This window comes from Protopterus annectens, chromosome 2.part0 (assembly GCF_019279795.1).
Source record: "Protopterus annectens isolate FY-2018-M chromosome 2.part0, PAN1.0, whole genome shotgun sequence".
Classification (NCBI taxonomy): domain Eukaryota; kingdom Metazoa; phylum Chordata; order Ceratodontiformes; family Protopteridae; genus Protopterus; species Protopterus annectens.
The window spans coordinates 633829440-633848404 of record NC_056728.1 but is presented as its reverse complement, the minus strand read 5'-3'; the positions used below and the strand labels follow the sequence as shown (position 1 = coordinate 633848404).

At 38.6% G+C, this 18965-nt stretch overlaps 1 protein-coding gene across 1 annotated transcript in view; it reads left to right on the top strand.

Moving 5' to 3' along the window:
- TSTD2 (thiosulfate sulfurtransferase like domain containing 2) overlaps positions 1–18965 on the top strand; it is a 529591-nt gene that overhangs the window by 39969 nt on the left and 470657 nt on the right. The window contains exon 2 of the mRNA XM_044060999.1: positions 14290–14612. Coding sequence (XP_043916934.1) covers positions 14290–14612 — 323 coding nt within the window. The remainder of the gene's footprint in view (positions 1–14289; positions 14613–18965) is intronic.

Sequence of the window (18965 nt, the reverse complement as noted above, 5' to 3'; positions counted from 1 at the left end):
AGTTGGCAGACTTTAAAAATTCCCTGCTGACTACTCTGTCAGAAATACTGGGTGAGCAAATTGGTGTAACTAAGGAACAGATTTTGCAGCGATACAAAATTGGAATTGTCCTGACATAGTAAGATCTCGCTAAGTTTAACTCTGGTGGCTGACAAAAAGTACAGTTACTAAAAATGGAAATCAAAGTCTAAACCAACCATACTAGAAATAGCAAATATAGTAACAGAGAAAGAAAAGAAGTGGAAGTGGGATCTTTAGGAAAGGGTAGGAAGAAATTACATAGAAAAAATAGGAATTGTGGGAACAATACATGCAGAATAATGTTTTGGAGGAGGAATGAGGTTTAAGGGAAGGCAGGAACTGAATGAGTTATGTAATGTTTGGCTGACAATGACTGTATAGAAGATTGTATGTGAAGTAAAATGTTTTGTTTTCATTTATATAAATGTAAGATTGTTTATGACATAAGTGATAATTCAATAAAAGTGTTACTTGTTTAAAAAAATAAGATCCCAAGGAGGAGGCATCTGTTTTCTAGGAGGCTTCTAATATAACATCCCTTTCAGAAACATTTGCAGGTGAAGTTGCATTGAAAGAGGTGGATCCTTGAGCAGACGTGCTGAAATTGCTGATAAGTGAACTTTGATTGAGGAGTAAGATAGGCCATAGGATAGTACTCGTACAAGTACTGAAGAACCAGAAAAACACTAGCCCTGAATGAGTGCTGATTCTTTTGTTGGCACCAACTGCAACATCTTTTCCATTTGCTAATATGTGATTTTCTAGCAGCAGGCTTTCTTGCCTCCATTAATATTTGCTGCATGTCCTCAGAGAAAAGGTGCCAAAAATGTATTAAAACTCTATCTTCCAGACAGTCAGTTGTAAATGTTTGGGTTGGGATGTATCAAACATCCCTGATCTTGTGTAAGTAAATCTGGTCTGTGAGGAAGCTTGTGGTAATTGCCTCTGGCCACTTCCAAAAGAAAGGAGAATGACTGTTGCTTGGGCCAGAAGGGAGTTGCCACAGTTATCTTTGGGGACTCCTTCTGAATCTTCAGAATGACCCTGGGTATTAGTGGAAAGGGTGAAAAGGCATAATGGAACATTCCTGCCTAAGGAAGTAAAATGCATTTGTTTTCCAGGCCTTTTTGCTTGGAGTCATGGAGCAGACTTTTGCCTAGTGATTGTTGTAAGGGGGGGCATATAGATCTGTTTGAGATGTTCCCCATAGCTAGGTCAATTTATTGAAGACCATCTTTCATTTTGCATGTATGAGGGTCTGTCCTGGTTCTACTTAGCCTGTCCACCACAGTTTTGCTCTGACAGTATTTAAGATACCTGTAACTGAAAAGCAACATCTTGAGCTACCATGGCTAGTCTGCACAGAGGGTGGTTCATCTTGCTTGTTTATGTACCACATTACTGTGGTGTTTTGTCTGTAAATACTGGAAGAGGTCTTGGAGACCACAAATGGTTGAGAGAATTCAGAGCATTTGCAAGAGCTAACATCCATTTTATGTTTGTGTTTTGGTGTGTCATTTTGTTCTAAAGACCTGGCACTTTTATCCCGATAGACACTGTTCCCCAAACATAGTCTGGAGCTTCTGTTGTGACTGACTGTGCTGGGGCAGGAAGGGAAAATGGGGCATCTAGATTTTGAGAAATTGGTTGTCTCTACCACAAAATATCCTTTTTCACAAATCCCAGAACTGAAATTTGAAATGTCAGGAGATGTTGACCCTGGAACCAAAGAGGTTTCAGGTACCAGTGAATTTTTTGTCAAATGGAGTCCTGCAAGAGGTGTTGTGAGTATCATAGATGCAATGAGATCCAGAATCCTGACGAATTCCCTTGCTGAGTTGGTAGTCAGACTGGAAAAACTCAGGAAAAGATCTAAAAAAAAATCAATTTTTTCATATGGAAGAAAAAGCTCTTTGAACTGAGATGACCAGGAGACATTCCAGGAAAACAATCCTGTGAGAAGGAGTCAGACAAGACTTTTGTAAGTACTCTTGAAATTCCAGCCTGCATAAGAGATCCTTTGACCAAATGAAAGATACCTGATACTTTGAAAAAGACTGTGCAAAGGCAAGCAAGTTGTTAAAATATAGACAAATGTGAATACTTTGCAGTCTGCACTAGGTTATCACAGGAGCCAGACAATTTGTGAACACCCTTGGAGCAGTAGATGTACCAGTGGGTAATGCAGAGAACTGATAATGTGATACAGACATATGAAGTCTTAAGAAACGTCTGAAGTCTGGATTTATAGGAATGTAATGATATGCATCTTTTAAAAGTTAGGTCACTAGAAAACTGAAGTGGGGAATAAGGGATAACAAGTTGTGAAGAGACAGCATTTTCAACTTGGGAAACCTTTGCAGACTGATTCAGAAAGAAGGATCCAGAATAGGTCCCCAAGAATCTTCTTTCTTTGGTACCAGGAGCATCTAACTGAAGAGGAGGAGAGACAGCTCTAACTCCATCTGAGCAAGCATATGCTGAATGACAGGAAGGGAAAGAAGAGTCTGGTCTAGTAGCTGAGGAGGAATCCCAGAAGGAGAGAGAGATTCCTACTGCCATCTCTGACATTGATAGATTACTGTGAAAACCCATCTGAAACAGTCTGTTGTCAAACAGAGAAATTGAAGTTCAGGCTTTCTGTAAGAATAAAAGGACTGCCATGTTGGGAAGGGGTTGGGAATCTTTCATATAGTCATTCAGACTTATTAGACTGTCCTTTTGTTGTGGGGATTCAAGCCTTAACATTTACTTTCCTGCAGCTTACTGGGACTTTTTTTTTTTTTTTTGCCTTTTAAAGAAAGCTGTGGAGGAATCATTGAATCCACTGGCACACGTAGAGAAGGTGTGCTGAAAATTCTGAAAGATGCCTTGAATCAGCTTTTCTCTTTAATCACACTTGTAATGGCGTCTTCACAGAAGTTACAAATCAGATTCCCTCAGTGGCCAAGGGAGAGACACTCTTGTTGACCCTGGGAGAGGAAACAGGGAAGGTTTCCATGTTTTGTCAGAATGTTGTGCCCATCCCTGGGGAAGCAGCTGTTGCTATTAATAACACAATTTGTCCAGTTTTTCCTGTAAAAAAAAAGAAAAAAAAAGAGAAAACTAAGCATGTAGCTACACATCCTCAGTTTCCTTTGGATAGGAGTATTTTCTGGGCTGAGGTGAGGGTTTAATTATGGCTGTTGATCTTTCTTGTAAAGTAGTTTCTGGTACTGAAAGAGGGTTTCCTGTTTTCCTGAAGAGATTAAAGATTCTGAATCTGAGCAAGCAGGTGCATGTATGGATTTTTTTTCCTCAGATTTCTGATTTGGAATCTGAGGAGAGTTCAGTTTCTGATTCTCCCTGTTGTGTTTCTCTTTCTCTGATACTGTTGCTAGAAAGGGGGAGAACACTGAGGTTTTTCAGTCCCTCTGAAAATTCTGTGTTGTTACAGAAGGATTTTCTAGAACCTACACTCATTTCTCCTGTTCTGTGTGCTTTACAGGATATGTATGTATGTGTGTGTATGTGTGACTACTGCCTGCTGTTTTCCAGATAGTCAGACAGCTGCCTCTAAAAAGGCATGTAGGATGTATAATGTTTCTCAGTGAAAATATATATATACATGTTATTACCAAACCTGACCCAGAAGCTATAGTTTTAGTTGATCCCACTGCTGCTGTGTACTTAGTTATTTCCAGTCCTACTCTTTCTGTTAAGGATGGGAAAATTATTGCTAGGTATGGGGAAAAAAGAATATACTTCAGCAACGTTAATTTGCATGTTTTTGAATTGTCAGACTCGTATGTTAAAGTATATTCTGACAAATTGCGAACGTATAAGGAATGTTTTATCTGTAGTTTCTTCTTGTGAGGAAAAATCTGCTGTAATAACATAGTTTCTTCTGTTGCACAGGTCACTACTTATCAATTGCAGCGTGTGTATGACTAAGTTGATAGTTCTTCCAGGGCTATGGCCACTGGTACTGTTTTGAGGAGGTTTGCATAGCTGCATTCTCATAATCTCCCAGATTATATTAAAAATTAGATTTTAAATTCTCCCTTGGAAAGACATTTAGTGTTTGGCCCCTGAGCTGTAGAGGTGATAAAATAGTGTGATGACAGAGGAAAGCAATCTCTACATTTTTTTCAGCCTTCCTTTTCCAAATTGTCCAAAGGATTTTTTTATCTCCTCTTCCATTTTTGTAAAAAAAAAAATGAATAAACAGAATCAACAGAATTCAGGTAAACAGACATTTAAGAAGAAATGGCAAGGGGGTTCCAAAAAGAAATCTTGAATCTCCTAAAACTAAGGACAGTCCAACAAGTCTGAATATGTGTTAAAGAAACATTGTGATGCCTTTCACCCTGGTCCAGTTTTTTTCTTCCAGAAAGCCTGACCTTCCATTTTTTATCTTTGGAACAGATTTTTCAGAACCCATTCGTATGAAACATCACTCATCAGGGTTACAGTTGGCAGTGGAAGAAAATTCCTCCCTTCCAGGGGGTCATTCCTCATCCTCCAGATGAGACTTTTTTTGTTACCACATGTTCTTCATCACACTCTGTCCCAAGGGGTGTTAAAACCAGTTCCTCTTTCGCAGGTGGGGAAGAGTTTTTATTTAAGGATGTTCATAGTGCCACGGAAAGAAAGAAAATGCTTGGGGACCACTTCTGGATCTTTCTTTAAAAGAAAACACCTTTACTGGAGTATCACTTGTAATATAGGCAAACTTACATTTATATGAAAGTAATCAAATCATGTTAACCAGTTCACATTTACATTATATATTACATTGTACAATATAATCAAACCAACATTACACAAATTTTTTAATTCTTGCCTTCTCTTAAACCTCATTTTTCCTTCAAAACATTTTTCTGACTGTATTGTTTCCACACTTTCCATTTTTTCTATGTAATTTACTCCTACCTCTTCTAAATAGGTTCATAGGTTCATAGATTAGTACTAGGCTAACTGCCCTTGCGAGCCATTTTAAGCCTAGCCAATTATCCCTTGTGAGACTCCAACCCTGCACCTTGTGTTTGTAAGGCAAACACCTTAACCATTCGGCCACCCTCCCAACCCAAAATTCATAAATGTTCTGCTTCCTGTTCTTTTATCTCTGTTACAGTATTCACTATTACAGATATGGTTGGTTTAAGCTTTGATTTCCATTTTCTAGTAATCGCTTTTGGCTGCCACCAGAATTAAACTTAACAAAGCCTTACTATGGCTAGAACAATTCAGATCTGGGTCTATATCATAAAAACAAAAGCACTAAATTGCGAACGCTCTAAAGATCAAAAATGCCAGACCTCAAAAGTGCTTTATGTGAGATTGCAGTACAGTGAAGACTGGAAGATTTGCCCTTTCCTCACTGTAGTGTGATCTCGGAGTTGGTATATATGTTTAGTGGGGGGTGTAGGGGGCACAGCCCCCCACAATAGCGAGTTTGAGGTCCAGCATTTTCGACCTTTAGAGCGTTCGCAATTTAATGCTTTCTTTCTTATAATATAGACCCTTCAGATCCTGTATCTCTGCTCAAAAAATCATTTTCTTATTTTTGCTCACCCAGTATTCCTGACAGAGCACTCCATAGGGAATTTTTAAAGTCTGCCAACTCATTATACTCTGAGAACATATGCTCCCAGGTACGTCTTTCTTCCCCATTACACCTCCAGCATTTGCCATTTACCTGTGGAAAATTTGTTGGAGTCTGCTTGGGGTATTAAAGTACCTATGCAAACACTTCCAGGCAAAAATCCCAAATCTTCTAGATATTGTTGTATATTTAGAACCATACATGTGTCCTCCCATTGTTTCTTTGTGAATTGCTTATCTGATCTCTCTTCCCAATCTTTTCTGACCTCCTGTGATTGATTCCAATAGTTATTGTGTAATATTTCACATGCTGTACTGATTATCCCTTTTTTAACAGCAGCTTCTGTTCTAGATTCAACTAAAAAATTCAGCCAGTGCAGGTCTTTCACTTAGGACCCCCCCCCCATTCCTTTCTCTTTGCCTATACTGTGATATAAATCTCTGAGAGGGAAGGCAGTCTCTAGCCTGCAGTACAAATATCTTCTTGGCCTCTTCCCAGACTGTTACCCCTCCCTTTCTAATTATTTGTTCCCAATAGATCTGTTTATTTGCCAGCTTCCTCCAGTAAACTCCACCCCCCCCGTTGTCTATTCTCCTTACCCAATATTGTAGTCATCCTTATCAGCAGAATCTCCTTTCTCCATTTCCGTGTTGGAATTTGTTCTTAGTATACTTCCTGCTACTGTATGAATGTAATATTCAGTATGACTGTTGTTATTCTCCTTAAAGATTTGCATCCAAACACCCACTCTTTCCTTATTTCTTAAAGTACCACCCCCTGCATCATCATCATCATCACCCCTTTCCACTTTGAATTGTGGCTTTCTGATTGTGTTACTTATAAGAGCCTTTACTGTGTAGCTGTAAAATATCCCTTCAAATCAGGTAATCCTAAACCTCCATGTTCTGTTGAAAGTAATGCTTCCTTGTGGCCTCTGCTTTTATCACAGTGCCTCTGTACTAGGCATCTTGCTGCATTTTGAAAAGAATGTATCCCTGAGAAACTCTTTGAAAAAAATCTTCCTCTGTCTCCCATTTATAATTCTTTTTATTTCTTTTTGAACTGCTAAGCCTCCCTTATTTAACTGACTTTCCAAATTCTCCACCTTTTTTTAAACTTTAATAGCTGTTTACTTTTTTCCAAAGATTAGCAATATGTGCTTTTACTTCTTTTGCCAGTTTGATATTGATCCTTTCCCATCCCTCAGTCACTATTTGTTTAACTTCACTATATTTATCTATCTTATTCATTAACTGTTTCTTACACCAGTCTCCAAAGTTCCCATTCTTTAAATAGTAAACAGGAAACCCCAAATGTCACTCTGAATTAAGGAACACATTTATCTGTAATTGGCATTCCAAGGCGGCATGTTCTGGTATGACAGTGGGATGCATGGAAGCGCTGCCCTGTAAGAGGGCCTGCCAAGAAACATATACTAGTGTCTCTAGAACATGAATTATGATTTTTATTTTTAATAAAAATAATAAAGCTTGTAGTTTCATGAAAAACACTGCTTAGACTCATAACCATTGTATAAAGCTCTACACATCTCCCTAATCTGGGAGTTTGAACTGTTGTTGGGCCACCTGTTATGTCCCTGCTAATTGTCACAACATTCCAATTTCTTGTATAAATAGTTAACGCTTTCCCAAATATCGGTACGCCTGTTCACCATGTCTCACTCTTACTCTCTGTGACAGTCGTTTTGGGAAGTATATATTGAAAGTAGTCAAGCTGTTTCCACTGGTAAAACCTTTAAGGCTCACATAGCAACTGTTTCTGTCTGTTAGTGTTTTACTTTGTTGAGATAAGACATATCCTTTGTAGTAGGAGAATTGTTTCCATATGATTGTCCCCCCCCCCCCCCCGCCCATCCAGTTGCCCTTAAAGAGCTCTTTATTTTTAGGTACATTAACATGTTTATCCTACAAGGCAGAAATTCAAGGGCATGACTGGTTCAAAGGAGTAATTACTTTTGTTTTTTCTTAACTGGGTTATTTGATCAATTTTCATTACATGTAAGTAATCTAGTATAACACATAAAAGATAAATGTTCTTCAGCTTCCTGCTGTTGGTACCTTCCTCTATTAATGTCTTAAACTACAGACCCAAATTTACCTTGCTTTTAAACAGATTAGTTGAAATCAGACATGAAACAAATACCAATGTTTTCTGAATATTACTTTATATAAACTGAATAAAAAGCCGCGGTGGTGCAGCGGTAGCATTGTCGCCTCACAGCAAGAGGTTCTCCCGTTTGATTCTCGGCTGGAGTGCCTAATGCGTGGAGTCTGCATGTCCTCCCCACGGTCGAGTGGCGTTCAAAAGACATGCGTGAATGGGCGTGCCTTCGTTGAAGGTTGGGCGTCGAGCTGGCACCTCGGCACTGCAAAAATCTACTGCCAATCATTAGCGGACCGGAGTTCCGCTGTGGCAACCCCTAACCGGGAAAAGCCGAAAGAAGAACAAACAACCTTATATAAACTGAGTATGTACAAATCAGTGTATATACAGCACTACACTTAATATAAGTCATTCCCATCAAAACAATAACTGATGCCCACTTTATGTAGCATACATTCAACTCTATATCCTTATCATTATCCTCTGGTAACAAAAGTTGTCAAGTGTCTTCATCTTGCCCTCCTGATCATAGCTTCTCTTTAAGCATAGCACTGAAGTAAGAGGCTTTAGCAGACTATGACAACTCTTCACAACTCTACCACTGCATACAAATATATGTATGTATACATTTTTAAACACCTTTATTGAATTATCACTTGTGATATAGACAGATTTACATTTATACAAAAGTAATCAAACTTTATTAACAAATTAACATTAACAAGCATTATACTTTACATATATTGCTATATATCATGTAACTTAAGCACATTACATAAATTATTCAATTCCTGCCCCCCCTTTTTAAACAAGAAACATCTTTTTAAACCATCACTTACAACATAAGCAATCATACATTTACATAAATTAAAACAAACCACACCAACACAATCCTAGTTGCAAGCATTTTATATCACAGACCATACTGACACACTCCCAGTTGCAAACATTATACATCACTTATAATCTACCCAATCATATTTCACTCAAACATTACATAGCTCATTTAAGTCCTGCCTTCTTTTAAACCTCATTTCCCTTAATTGTTCCCACAATTCCCATTTATTCCTATGTAGTTTGCTCATACCCTTTTCTAAAGACCTCAATTCCAGTTATTTTAGCTCTGTTACTATATTCACTACTTCTTATATAGATGGTTTAGATTTTGATTTCTATTTTCTAGTAATTGCTTTTTAAAGCAGCCACCATAATTAGACACAGCAAGGCCTTACCATATCTAGGCAGTTCTGATTCTGTACATTGCTCAGAAAAATCATCTCCCTCGTCACAGCAATCTGCCTACCCAGCATCTCCGACAGTTCATCCCACAAGGAATCCTTAAAGCCTGCCATCCCACCGCACTCCCAGAAAATATGTTCCCAAATACCTCTTTCTCACTGCATACGAATATTGTTCTTTGTCACAATTTGAAACTCTTAGCCCGTTACATATTTTCTTTGTCACTTTCTGGAACATATAATCTACCTGTAAAACATATACATGCATCTGTGGATTAACAAGTCAGTGTTCTTGTTAATTGTATATTATCAAAATCACAGTCCTTGTTCTATGCATATGTCATATTTTTCATTTGTAATGTCTACTATTTGAATTTTCTTATGCATTATGCTATGTCTACTCAGTAGTGAATGCATTATTAAATTGTAAATAACAGTTGTTGTACATGTAAATACCAACTGTTGTGTAATACAGACCTTTCATCCCCTGGCCACTTCTGAAAAGTGTTTTTTTTAATAGCCCAGACAGACTATCCTAGTAAACAAATGCTAATAAATAAATAAACTGCAGTATAGACACCTAATGACATCATTCTAACATTACATAAAAAATCTAGAAATCAGCTACAACCTGGGTTCACATTTGTAAAGTGCCGCATGCTAATCAGTTTTTATCGTTCAAAACAGTTAAAGCCATTCATTATTTGTCTGTGCCAAGAGCATGCTTATTTAATTTTATACCTTTAATTGCAAGGTAGACACTGCTGCAACTTTATTGAATATTGGCTTACTTTCTTTTTATACCCGAATTTCAAATCAATTATAAAACTGTAATTAAGATTGCAATTTGGGGAAGAGAGACTCACACAATCATTTCCAATTTTTTTTTCTTTCTTTCTTTTTTACTGGTAGTTGATAGTGATACTTGTGTGAGCCGTTGCGTGAGGGATATTCTTTCTTTTAACATCAGACCATATAAAACTGTCTCTTGACCCAAACTTTTTTTTAACAACAACCAATAGGTAAAGGAGAAAAAAATATTTTGCTGATTTCCCTAAGGAAACATTTATACTTCCAGAACCAAAAAGACCAGATTCATCTAGTCTTACACAATGTAGCAACTACAGATTATTTACTATGTAGCATTAGATTGTCAACATTTTCTGTAAGAAAAAAAACCAAAACAAAACAGAAAACCGCAGAAGTCTGATGCTTGAGAAAGGAATCTGAGGTGTAATAGTACTTTTTTCTGTGTACTGCAAACACAGTGCTTTATGATGCTGTAGCATGAAAACTTGCATCATCGCATAGGGTTGGCCAACACTCATTCTGAATGTTAATGAGACAGTCCAGGTGAGAGGCAAATGCTAATTAGCCATATACTCTCACTCTGTCCCAAACAGAACTACCTCCAGGAAGGCATCGACACACTGAGTGATTCATGAAATTGTTCAACCGTGTATATCCGCATGACTTTCTCAACACTTAGCAGTATTTGCATTGTTTAACTACCTTCTATGACAGTGGCCCCTGGGATCGGGTGGTGGAGTCAATAGACACCAGGGATACATTCAAACTAAGTGCCTTAATGGCACTGGCATCAGTTTGAAGATCTGAGATTGGGAGGGTACTGTAAACACCAGGGTAACAGTATAGTTAAATGCCTTTATGGCACAGACATCACTACAGGGAACAGGGGTGGTGGGACACACTGGCCACCAGAGCATACTAGAGGGGTGTACCTGTTATTATCGAAACCCCACTTCACCGAACTTCAAAAAAACTGGGAAAACTTCACCAAATTCTTACTTTCACTAACTCGTGGATCACAGGAATTTGGCCACCACAACTAAATAAAGAAACCTAAGCAAATCAAACCCACCCAGATGATGGGCTTCACCCCCCCAATCTAAATATACCAACTCCGAGATTATACTATAGTGGGGAAAAAGACAATGCTCACCATGATGGCCAAGTGGTTACTTTGCCGAAGTAAATTTCAGGTTATCCGAGAGTTCGTGAAAGTAAGTGTTCGTAAAAGTAAGTGTTAGGTGAAGTTGTCCTAGTTTTTTGAAGTTTGGTGGACTGGATTTTTGATAATAACAGGTTGACCCTACTAGAGATGAGTAGTAATGGCACTTCAGCTCTTAATAGGCTCAAGTGGGTGGATGGGGAACTAGGCATAAGGTTTTCTGCAAATTTACCGTAATGGCACATAAACTGTTATGGTAATCAGGGGAGTTAGGAGGGAACCATGGGAGGGAAAACAGGTCAGGGAGGACAGGTAAGGGGACTGTGGTGTGTGTTTCTATTTGAATGTGTACCAGTGTGTATGTGGAAGAGTGATTTTGGGGGGGGGGATGCCAGTGCTTTTACGACCATCAGTTTACTACTTTGGCATGCAGATCAGCAGTGATCTGCTCATCATGGTGGTAACTATAATTCAGAGGCATTCAAATTAGCTGATGATGAGGTCTTACCTCATTGTGGCTAACGTGTCTGAATTGCAAATTAGCTTATCTTGGAAGCAAAGCCTCTTTAGCATGAGCTGTATGGCTTGTGCTAGGCCCTTTAATGTATCCACGGGCAAGTATTCCTGCCCCTTTTAGTAAGTAAATAAGGCACTTATAGATGTAAATTGCTTTGTACTGCTGAAGGAACTGAACAAGTCTGATGTTCTAGATGAAAGTACTCGCCTTTAATTTTAATTCAATAAAAGTCAAAATGTTAAGAGTTTAAATTAGTTCCAGAACCAATGGGAACGCATACATATCTGATATAAATAATCATGTCCAAGTAAAAGCACCCATGTTTCCTTGTGAATCTCACTCAAAGGCCCATTAGTACCAATAATGCACTGCATGTCTTCGACCACCAACAGCCACTCAACAGTGCCTGGAGTCTTGCAACATATTTGCCATTATATAGTACTTTCCTAATAAAATTTAAAGGAGGAATCACACACACAAACATACAATAGCAAACCCATCAAATCTAAAAACTCAAAAGACTTGTACTAACTATTACTTGTTAGTTCATTCTTTCATCTTGCTGAGGACAGACTGTGGTGTTTTTGGATTTTAAAAGTCATCACATCTTTTCAATATGTGCTTCTCCACGCATACAGTTAGTGACATGATCCCAGGTATTGGCTCCTTTGTATGAACAACTCCCCATTTAAGCTGCATATTGCACCCAGTTCCCCTGCCCGGAACTTGTAAATCATTTCATTTTAATTTTCTGTTTCTGTTTTTTCTGTATACCCTGTGCCCCCTTATCAAACTAGCACATATCAGTTAGGTGGATGAAAGAATCCAATACAGCTTCATTTCATAAAAGGCATGGAAACAAAAAACTTAAACTTTTTGTTTCAGATTGGAGTTTCAGCATTAACTTGGTTCCTGTAAAGTTATTTTCCTGCTGTTAGGGCCCCCTTCTGCCCTTTCTGCAGTCTGTATTTAAAGATGTGGAAAGTCTACTTCCATAGACAACCGTATCTTCAGTTTATCTCGCTGATGCTCATCATCAGCAGTACTTCCATTGCCCTGTGGCACAGGATTGGTATTCAAATCCTCTGTCACAGTCTATTTATCTACTCAAGATCATACTGCTGCACATAGTTCAGGGCTTCTTGAGCATACATAATTGTTTTAATCCCCAGTTTAAAAAATAAAACTTTTAAAAGAGTGATATGTCATCCAGAACCTCATTTTCTTTCGTCTACACTCTTGAATGGGTGTCAAATTGGTCTTGTTTTCATTGAGTCTGAACTGAAAAATTGTTTTAAAAAAAAGTCTCCTTTTTTTTTTTTTTACAGATTTTTCCAGTGTTCTACAACAAAAAAAGGCAGTTCATCCCTTAAAAGAAAAGTGTGTATTCATGTCAATGTATGTTAGACTTGCCAGACTACTACTAGTGAACACAGCCAAAAGGCTTTGTGTGCATCTTTGATTTTGATTCAACTGCGTGTCGGTCCATACTATCAATTTATCCTTCTCGTAAGTGAAACTTGGTTTGCCCCCCCTCCCTTCCTTCTTTGGAAATCCAGTGACATATTCTTTCTCTGAGCCCTGTCTTCTTGATGAGACTGCTTATTTTCCAGTGTTTCTGAATTCACCCCAAAGTAGCAATTTGTACCTTCCAGTCCTTATTCTTCTATTGCAAGACTAACACAGTATCCAAATAGTCATTCAGACTTTCATCAACTTCACCCAACCTTTTCAATGTTTTAGCTGTGAAATCATCCAGTTTGTTATTAACCCTTTTAATTTTAGTTAAAATTGTCTATAAAGGTGTCTTTTGTACCTTTGTTAGACACAAGCACACCTAAGTTTTCGAGAACAGTTGCTTCTTTTTTCTTTCTCTCTGCCCACCATGGGTCATTTAACAGTCTCAACAGTTCAATAACCTTCAGCCACATTCCTTGCTTTTTTTTTCACTTTTTTTGCCTATTTTCATGATATATGTAAAATAATTCTGCATTCAGAAACCCATTATTTGACTTATGGAAGATAAGTACAAGTTTATAGCCAATCTACACATTTGTATGGGAGTGACCTAAAGAATATGCTTCTCCTTTAAAGCACCCTACCTTAAGCTCCAGTCTAGCTGTTTTGAAGAATAGTACACAATGGGGACACAGTCACTTCTTTGAACCCTAGGTGCTCTGCCAGCTTTAGTTTCTTTTAGCTTTTGCATTTACATTCCAATGTGGGCTTACCCAGTAAATGAAAGAACTCGATAAACAATATGATGTAGGTGTCACACCCACAGTAGTCTTGCTGTATTGTATTGCTTTTCCCACTCCAAGGTTGACATGTTGCTGGTATAAGGGATATAGGAAGAAAGCTGTCTGTCTTTGCTCAAAAGTGATGGCTGCCCTTTATGTAATATTCAGCAGAAAAGTTTGGTGATATAATTCTAGCTGAGATGTCTCTTATTAGTGTTTATTAATAATTTGTTAGTCATATAAGTGAATGGCTCCGTATGTATGTGTGTATGTGAGAAAGGCTTTCTGCATCCCAATACCACGTGTTTATTAAGTATGCCTTTTATCTAGTTGCTGCCATTTTGAAACATTTTGTCTTTGGAACTAAGTTTTTTTTTCCTAATACCATTGTGTCCGAATGAGACTTAAAATGTGCCTACCCATTTATAGTAGTAGTAGTAAAAATGACAAATCCTGGTTTGTATTTTAGGAACCCTTTTATCATTGCAAATCTTATTAGCACCATATTGATAGTTTATAGGATCACAAGGGCCGTTGTAGTAGTAATGCAGGCTTATATTAACTAACTTAACTGAATCTGTTTTTCTTAGGCATTTGCAAAGCTGGTTAAGACAAAAGAAGTACCACCATCTAGCAAGACATCCCCATGCACTAGAGATGCTATTCATTGGGAGTGCTGTAAGCAGCAGTTTGATAAACTCGTCAGCATTCACAAGCATGTTTCTAAAGTGCACGCTGAAGAAGTCTTGAGTCAAACAGCAAGCATCATCCATCAGTCCAGTACAAGCAAGACGCAGGTGGCACATTCTGGAACCTTTGCTCCACCACCCATTGAAGACGGAGTTGACAGCTGTGACATTATATCTGACTGGCTACCAGACATAAACTGCATCAGCAATGATCTGACAGCTAGGTATGGTGAAATGTTTAAATGACAGAAGTTTATTGGGTACATTTGTTGATATCATCCTCAGACTCCAGTCTGTGAATGAGACTGCTGGTTTTCCTTGTGAAATATCCCATTCTGAAATATTTATGTAACAGTATATACTGTAGTCCCAACAGTCTGAAGTAGAGGGATAAAGCCCTGAGTATACCCCACGTGACTTGTGCCCTGTTAGTGGCTTAGAAAACTAAAAGAGCTGGGCAAGTGTGAGTTGGAACGAGCGACTGATGCCAGCTCGCTCTTCCCAGGGGAGAGGGAGACAGTGTATACTGCTGCATCACTGACCTCACAACAAGAATGTTGGAGTGTTACAGATGGTAGCAGCTGTTTGACTCCGGATTCTGCACTACAGTGATGGAATGCCCTGGTCATGCATGACTACAAACATATTCACTCCTAGGCAGCAGTATGAGGCAAAGTGTCAGCTGCTGTGAAGAGAGATTAGGCTAGGGTAGAGAAGGTGGCTTGTATTATATGGCAAGATAAGCCACTCACTTGTACCTGCCTATCACTTCCAAGGGGAACGAATGGACTAATAAAACCTTGACCCTGGCTGGAAAACAAATAGACCATAGTTTTCACTCTGGTTGGAGAATGGGCCACTGCTCGCACTTTGGCTGGGGAAATGAATCAATCAGATTCTTGTCTCTCTCTAGGAGGAAAAAATGGACCAGCTGGGACTAGGAAGAGGACCTGCTGAGCAGGGTTTTGTGAGTAAAAATAAAACCAGGAGAAGTCTCACTCTGTGTGTGGTATTTTAAGAGCTATAGTAGTTTCATTAAAAGGATTATCCCAGCATGGAAACAGGAGTAAATGGAAAGCATTGTGGATTACCCTGGGGGAAAACAAGATGCATCGTACACTACATAAGAGTAATACTCCAAGGCCGTTCACAGTGAGGACACATGGAGAAGAGTCTGCATAAATACATCCTTAGTATATCAGAGAAAAGGAGATTTTGTTGGTAGGAGACCCAAATGTGCTATAAATTAAGTGGAGCACATTGGCTACAGATGTTTTTGGGTACGTTACAGTGCCTCAGATAGCTAATATTGGAGCTTGTTTCACAGGAAACAGTCTTAGCCTTGTATTGTCAAACTTGGATGGAGAGAAAATCTTACATCTGGTAACAGACAGTAAATTGTCAGTAAGTGATCACATAATAATAAGTTTGAGCTTGTAGACTGCATTGTTACTGACTGATAGAACTAGAGGTTGCTTACGAAAAGCATTAGCAAAGTGGCTAGGATTCAGTAGAAGGTGACATGGAACAACAACAGGGAAGCTTAAAAGGCACCATTGTCAGCAGCCTTCTTTAGCAGACATAAGAGTATTTATGTACACTAAATGTGCCTCTGTTTTATCTTTTGACCCATGGTTGACCTGGGAGAAGGTGGATTGACTGATCCAGAGCTGACTGTTGTTTTGGACTGAATTAGTAATTCAACACTACCGAGCTATCATCTAGTGTTGCTTGCAGGTATGTTCTCTAACAAGGTGATGATGACTTACTAGGTGCATTATTACATCTTGCTGAGCAGACTACTCCACTCCTGAGCATGACTGTATCCCTCCTGTTTACAGAAAAGATGATGTAGAGGTATACAGAGATAGTGACACTGCCTGGTTAGCACACCAGGCTCACTGTCAGTCCTCCTTACTTTCAGTAGAGGAGGGGATGGCTTTTCCATTGTACTGAAAGTAGTACTTGAGGTATAAACACTGGATTGGATATAGAAGAGGTGTCTCTGCAGGAGCAAACTGGACTGATGCCACAAACATCAGTACTGTTCAACCTGTAAAACCTTTCAAGGGTGTCCGCTACACCTCATTATCCCCCAATGCATTTCTCCTTCCTGTCCTGCCTTATTCTAGTTCTTGCCTGCTGCAAAACCTTTACTTGAAAAAAATAACACTGCCATTCAGATTATGAAGATTTTGAGGAGAGTTTTTCTTCTTCTTCGTGGTGAGAGTTAATGAGTTAAAACTGATTTTGTCTTTAATTCAGTTTGATGACTGTTTATGTAGTAGGATTTTCTATCCGTGAGATTCGGGTCTATATTAGTTAAGCAAAGACTGCATTGAGCGAACACCAGTTGGGCGAGAAAGTTGTTACAATATAGTAAAGTCATATATATCTATATCTAATATATATATATATATATATATATATATATATATGTTTTTTTTTTTTTTTTTTTTTGAGGGCAGGGGTCCATCTTTAGTTGATCATTTGAGTATACTTTAATACGTGTACATATGTATACCCTTACAAAAGAAAATAAATTATTAAATTCTACTCTTATTGTAGGTAGCTGATAGGTGGTTTTAACAAGTGGGAGTGGGGTATACATGGAGACTATAAAATATAGAAATATAGGGGATAAAATTTGATGTGGGCTTATGTGGTATTAGCCTGGCTTGGTGCAGTAGCAGAGCCAGTTGTTAGTGAGGTGGTCTCTGAGCAGAGTTTTGAATTGGTGTAGGTTTTTAGCATTTAGGATGTGTTGAGGGATTGAGTTCCAAAGTTTAGAAATGTGGTGGGAGTAAAAGGTGTCCCCGGCTTTGTTATTGCTTTTGGATACTTGGAGGAGTGTTTTGTGTGAGGATCGAGTTGCCAAGTGTTGACATATGGTTGGAGTAATTGTTGTAAGGCTGGGATTCTGTTTGGCTTGTATATTAATTGGTGAGTAAAGACAAGTTGGGTATAGGTTAGTTGTTGTGGGAATTCTAGCCAATTTATTTGTTGTAGGGCAGAGCAGTGGTGGGACCTTTATAGGGAGCTAGCGGCAAACTTGGCTATTTTATTGTAGGTGGATTCAAGTTTGGTAAGGTCAGTTTTGTTAAGGTTTGTAAAGATGGGAGAAGCATAGAGAACAATAGATAAGAGATGAGTCCTGGTGATGCTTAGTCTAGAATGGCTAGTTAGGAAAGGATTAGATAGCCTCATCCACACCCTCTGCCTCAGTTGTGCAATATGCAGATGATACCACCATTATATGTGCCTCCCCCACCCTACATGAACTAAAAGCCATAACCCAAACAAACTTCTCCTTAGCTGAGGAATGGTTCACTAACTTAAAACGTATTCTTAATCCCAAAAAACAAGCTCATTCTCTTTAGCCCTGGTAGATCTCCTCCTATAAATAATGATTTTACCATAACTTCTAGAGACAGCATACAAATTACCCCAACTACACACACAAAACTATTAGGTGTTGAAATCAACAATAATCTAAGATTTGACATTCATATTGCCTAAACAATTAAGAAAGTCAACAAAAAGCTTTGTCTCCTCTACAGGAATAGACAGTTCATCACTAGACCTGCCAAGGCCACCTTAGCAAGAATCCACTTTTTATCCATTCTCCTTTATGCCTCCCCTATCTTAACTAATCTTCACTACAGTGAGCTAAACAAACTGGAATTCTGCTACAACAAGATTGCCAGATTTGCTACTGATTCCTCTCATAGATCCCATCACTGTCTTGCCCTTAAACAACTAAATTGGCTCGAATTACCTCAACTACTCCTACTCAACCAACTCTCAATAGCACATAAACTCTACTACCACTGTGATAAGACCCCAGCACTTCAAAACTTAATTCACCCCTACACCACCACCAGAACCCTTAGATCAAGTCATCAGAACCACATAAATGTCATCAGACACAAAAATGATGCAGGTAAATCTCTCTTTGCCTGCTCTATTGCTAGAACGTGGAACTCACTCCCAAGCCACCTTACCTCTACCACCTCTACTTCCCAATTTAAACAACTTCTCAAAACCCACTACATAACTAATTGGCATTGCACATGCTACTCCCCAGGCTAGACCATATCACTGTGCTGGTGCTAGGACGCTGCTAGGGATAAATGACTCCTCCCTATGTCCTGTTGCCAGAAATCTGCTTAGTATCTAATGCTTGCTACCCAACTCGAGAGAGAGCGGAAAAAAAAAAATTTTTTTTTTATATATATTCACTGTTCACTTATGTTGGAATGTTCTGTTATACTGTAGTATATACCGTATGTACTGCATATCCTGCATGTATATTACTATTATGTGTCTTTAGATGCTGCTGTGTTTTCACTATTGAATTGTATTGTTTGCTTGGAGCTTTTCTCCCCGGGCCTGCGCTGAAAATGGACCTGCGTCCAGTTGGACTTTCCCAGTTAACAAATGTAAAATAAAATAAATAAAATAAAATAATAAAGAGAGCCTAGTTTGATGTGTGTTTTTTAATGGTTTGAGAGAGGTGTAAGTCAAATTTTAATTTGCTATCAGTTGTGACACCTAGTAATTTGGTATGTGAGCTG